At 38.8% G+C, this 5,291-nt stretch overlaps 1 protein-coding gene across 2 annotated transcripts in view; it reads right to left on the bottom strand.

Moving 5' to 3' along the window:
* EFCAB14 (EF-hand calcium binding domain 14) overlaps positions 1-5,291 on the bottom strand; it is a 40,139-nt gene that overhangs the window by 32,930 nt on the left and 1,918 nt on the right. For both annotated transcript variants that reach the window (XM_007130525.4, XM_007130526.4), the window contains exon 2: positions 4,017-4,165. In XM_007130525.4, coding sequence (XP_007130587.1) covers positions 4,017-4,165 — 149 coding nt within the window. The remainder of the gene's footprint in view (positions 1-4,016; positions 4,166-5,291) is intronic.

Genomic DNA, 5,291 nt, shown 5'->3' with positions numbered 1-5,291 from the left:
ATTCCTCCAGCTCCATTTTTCTTTCTCAAGATTGCTTTGGGTATTTGGGGTCTTTTGTGTTTCCATACAAATTGTGAAATTTTTTGTTCTAGTTCTGTGAAAAATGCCAGTGGTAGTTTGATAGGGATTGCATTGAATCTGTAGATTGCTTTGGATAGTAGAGTCGTTTTCACAATGTTGATTCTTCCAATCCAAGAACATAGTCTATCTCTCCATCTATTTGTATCATCTTTAATTCCTTTCATCAGTGTCTTATAATTTTTCACAATGTTGATTCTTCCAATCCAAGAACATGGTATATTTCTCCACCTATTTGTATCATCTTTAATTTCTTTCATCAGTGTCTTATAGTTTTCTGCATACAAGTTTTTTGTCTCCTTAGGTAGGTTTATTCCTAGATATTTTATTCTTTTTGTTGCAATGGTAAATGGGAGTGTTTTCTTAATTTCACTCTCAGATTTTTCATCATTAGTGTATAAGAATGCCAGAGATTTCTGTGCATTAATTTTGTATCCTGCTACTTTGCCAAATTCATTGATTAGCTCTAGTAGTTTCCTGGTAGCCTCCTTAGGATTCTCTATGTATAGTATCATGTCATCTGCAAACAGTGACAGCTTTACTTCTTCTTTTCCTATTTGGATTCCTTTTATTTCTTTTTCTTCTCTGATTGCTGTGGCTAGAACTTCCAAAACTATGTTGAATAAGAGTGGTGAGAGTGGGCAACCTTGTCTTGTTCCTGATCTTAGTGGAAATGGTTTCAGTTTTTCACCATTGAGGATGATGTTGGCTGTGGGTTTGTCATATATGTCCTTTATTATGTTGAGGAAAGTTCCCTCTATGCCTATTTTCTGCAGGGTTTTTATCAAAAATGGGTGTTGAATTTTGTCGAAAGCTTTCTCTGCATCTATTGAGATGATCATATGGTTTTTCTCCTTCAATCTGTTAATATGGGGTATCATGTTGATTGATTTGTGTATATTGAAGAATCCTTGCATTACTGAAATAAACCCCACTTGATCATGGTGTATGATCCTTTTAATGTGCTGCTGGATTCTGTTTGCTAGTATTTTGTTGAGGATTTTTGCATCTATGTTCATCAGTGATATTGGCCTGTAGTTTTCTTTGTGACATCTTTGTCTGGTTTTGGTATTAGGGTGATGGTGGCCTTGTAGAATGAGTTTGGGAGTGTTCCTCCTTCTGCTATATTTTGGAAGAGTTTGAGAAGGATAGGTTTTAGCTCTTCTCTAAATGTTTGATAGAATTCGTCTGTAAAGCCACCTGGTCCTGGGCTTTTGTTTGTTGGAAGATTTTTAATCACAGTTTCAATTTCAGTGCTTCACAAGACCATTTTTAAGTTCTGCACTGAATGACCAAACTGCTACTCTCCCTGTATGACCAGCAATTAAGATGTCTGATTTATCAATACTGTCCTTTTCTTCCAAATTCTTTCCCCTCACTTTAGCCTTGAGCAATAGGGAAGATTGCTTGGGAATAGAATCTTCTTTAGAATAACTGTGGAGGTCTTCTGGAGTACCTGGTTCTAGAAGAAGAATACTGAGCTGAGAGTTTCAGGCCAGCCAGCACTTCAAGCTTAAGGATCAAGTTACTCCTTGGCCTCAAGGGAAAAATATCAAGCCTATCTGCTTTGCTTTTTGTTCCAGATATTTCAGCAATCCTGCCTTCTTTCCTCACAAGTGTCTTGGAAGATAATGAGATAAAGGACAAGGGGCTCTGAATTTTTCAAAAAGGTATTTAAACCAAGTCAGCAGCTGGTCTTATTTCCACTGTCCTCTTGAAAAACAAGAAATAAAAATAAACTTATTGAAATATAATGAAAGTAGAAGCATAATTCAAAGGAAGATTATTTAAATTTAACAAGATTAACCTCATTTAGCCATGAAAATGGTTTTCACAAAAAAACTCTTGCCAAGTAGTCCACAATGGTTCAGCCTGCGGACTGATTTATGCCCCAGGCCCTACCCTATCCTCCCTCAGGAAGTCCTGCTTTAGACAGTATAGGTGCTGGCGTATCTACTGCAGCAAACCAAAGCCCACAGAGCAGCTGGACTGACAATTCCAAATCTGCTTCATTCAACTGGCTGACAAATGCAGTCAGGGTCCCAGGGGAAGGCTGCTCAGTGATAGAAAGCAGGTCTCACAGTCCAGGGTACAACTCCTGGCATCTACTGAATAGAGTATTTCCAGGCATTAAAATGTGCTCAATAAATATTTGTTGCCTGATCGATTGTCAGGTCTATTACATGTATACACTTAAAATATGCATTTCTAAACAAAGAAATTTCCTGAAAATGAAAAGCTCAGCTAAGGTACAAATTACACTGCTGTCCTGAAAACACAGGCACAGAGCAATCAGAGAAATGAATCCCTGGGAGGCAGAACTGAGCAATATTTTGAAATGTATAAATAAATAATTGCTATATGTAACCAAAACAAGCTGTAGTACAAACAGAGGAGGCCCAACTAGTTACAGAGAGATGATGGTACAGACAGGTGTCGTCAGTGGTTATTTATAGTTAAACACTGCTTCTCAGAACCTCATTTCCAAGTTATGATTACTACTTACCAAGAAAACACTGGCCTTAAAAATACCTTGTAATACTGCTAAGGACAACATTCAGGAGGGAAAATAACTAGAATACAAATCTCATTCTTATACTGTACTCTGATCCCACCAATTGATAAAACATATAGGTCAGGATGATCATGGCAGAGTACTGTGGCCTACCCAATCCCATTCCCTGAATCAGAAACTCAGAAGAAAACCAAAGTTAGTATTTCAATATATTTTTTTCAAGCAACATCACTAGGAACGTCATTAACATACTCACTAAGGATTAGCTGTCCCTAGGTCAGGTTTGGAACTTAACTAACTGCAGGCAGCAAAGAGAAGCTGGGGTGAAGGAAAGCTAGGATGTTGTGATCTCCTATGGCTTAAGAGAGGAAGTAAGGAAACAACTCTAGTTCTAGTTCTGGCGCTAGATTTCTTTATGACCTTGAGAAAGCCTGTGGTCAGTTTCCTGGTGTGTTAAAGCTGCTAAAGTTAGGGTATTTTTGATTAACCTGAAACTGCTTCCTTAGCTTAGAAATTTTTTTAAAAATTAATTTTATTATTTATAATAAAATTCAGGTTGTAATTGTAGCTATGCACTAATTGTTAGCTAAAACAAAGACTGAGTAAAGCATCTTTTGGGTATAACTTTACTTTCTTTTTTTTGTACTTTGTTTTTGTTGTTGTTTTTTAAAAATTTTTACTAGCTTTAGAAAATTAACCCTTGAAACCTAGAACTAAAGATCTAAGTGTTGCTAAAGGAAGATCTTTAGGTTAAAACAGGTTGAAGCTACCATGCAAACACAACTTTCAGAAAAAGTACTTTGGATGTGCAAAATACAACTTGACAATTTTGAATATATAAAACTCTTCAACTTAAAGTTTCTTAAACTTTAAAACACTCATGAGACAAATATTTATTTCTGACTTGGCATACAGTAAGCACTCCATACATGCTGGCTATCATTATTACTGCTCAGTCCTATGTTTCTATAGGTTTTTCTTAAGGAGGAAACTGTCTGACAGACACTTCCACATGCTTTCTCAAATGTCCCTGTGAGGAGGAAGGAAACAGCCTAGTGTTGCTATTGCCACTTTATAGTTGGGGAATATGAAGTGGCAACAGGTGGAGATTAACCAAGATTCTAGACTTCTGGATCTTAGCCCTTCCCTTCTGCACTGTAAGGTATTACAGTGCCTTACAATGCAATACCACTATTTCAGATGCTATTTGTCCTAGTGGTGCATAAGCACTGTTTTTTGTTTGTGGATTTAAAAATGAGTAACTGTTACTGCATTCAAGCTGACAGCTAAGAAAGAGCTTAAAAATGCTGACAGGAACATATAATTGCTTCATCAGAGCAAAAATCTTAATTCAGTGTGGTTCACTTTGTCCTAGAACCTGGAAAGAGTCCAAAATTATACTCTGAAAAGGGTGACCACTTACTTGTTCTAAATTTTTCCTTGAGGGCATCCAGATCCTCCTTCAGAGCAACTTGCATCCACACCAAGCCAACGCAGGCAACGACACAGGCGGCAAGGATGACAAAAGCACAGAGGGGATAACAGATCTTGCAGCATCGTAAATAGTCTCCCCTGATCATAAGAACAAATTCAACCAGGAGTACAAAAGAGATTATGAATACAGCTTTATTCAAAATAGCACGTTTCGCCATGCAATTACAATCTCTAATGAATACCAGTTAATTCACCAGGGAACACAGGGGTAACACACTTAAATCTGAACAGCAGGTTGAATATGTCTAAATAATATGACCTATAAAGAGTTCATCTATAGGGGACAAAGGTTTCAAACTTCACATGAAACAGAGGGAGTTCCTGTGAGCTACAGGAAGCACCTGTGGGCACTGCAGCTCACTGCCATCATCAATTCATCATCAGTTTCTTTGGAAACTGGCTCAGGTTAGGGAAGTGTAAAGACCAGAGCTTCTCTGCCATTCCATCACTGTACTGTAATTCACTTATCTATTTCTCTCTCTTAAATACATACTCACTCCAGATAACCTCGTTTCAGTTTACTGAAACTTTATAAACTTTTGAGTAAGTTTTACTCCAAATGGAATGAAAAATGTAGACAGTGGGTTTAAGTGGACACCTGGTACACTCCAGCTTATTGGCTCAGAAGGAAGGGAAACATAGAAGGGGGTTAGATTTCACACCAAACTTCAACCAGCACTCAAGGTCTAAACTAACCCAACAGGATAACTATTCCAGTTAACTATTCCACTTCATCAGATCTTCACAGCCCAAACCCAGGATTACCCTGAACTACCTCACCTGGCAAAGAAAACAATCTCTTCCTTTAACATAAAAGGACACAGACATTCTAAACAAACAAACCTCAAAGGATTCAATCTCTTTTCTTTTAGCATCCCAACCTTCTGCCTAGCTCTTGCTTCCACAACCTCAGCAGCATACTCTTCTTTTAACGTGCTCCTTAAGAGAGTCCAAGGGCACCTTCAAGGTTCCCTTCAGCCCTTTCCTACCGTAACCGCCAATTCGCAATGTCTTTGTGCTCACTACTGGATTTGTCTAGTGGCTGCACCATCTAAAAGTGGTTTGAGGGGCTTCCCTGGTGGCGCAGTGGTTGAGAGTCCGCCTGCCGATGCAGGGGACGCGGGTTCGTGCCCCGGTCCGGGAAGATCCCACATGCCGCGGAGCGGCTGGGCCCGTGAGCCATGGCCACCGAGCCTGCGCGTCC

This window comes from Physeter macrocephalus, chromosome 4 (genome assembly GCF_002837175.3).
Source record: "Physeter macrocephalus isolate SW-GA chromosome 4, ASM283717v5, whole genome shotgun sequence".
NCBI classification, from domain to species: domain Eukaryota; kingdom Metazoa; phylum Chordata; class Mammalia; order Artiodactyla; family Physeteridae; genus Physeter; species Physeter macrocephalus.
Note: the sequence above shows the minus strand (reverse complement) of the source record. Positions and strands in the feature narration are given on the sequence as shown.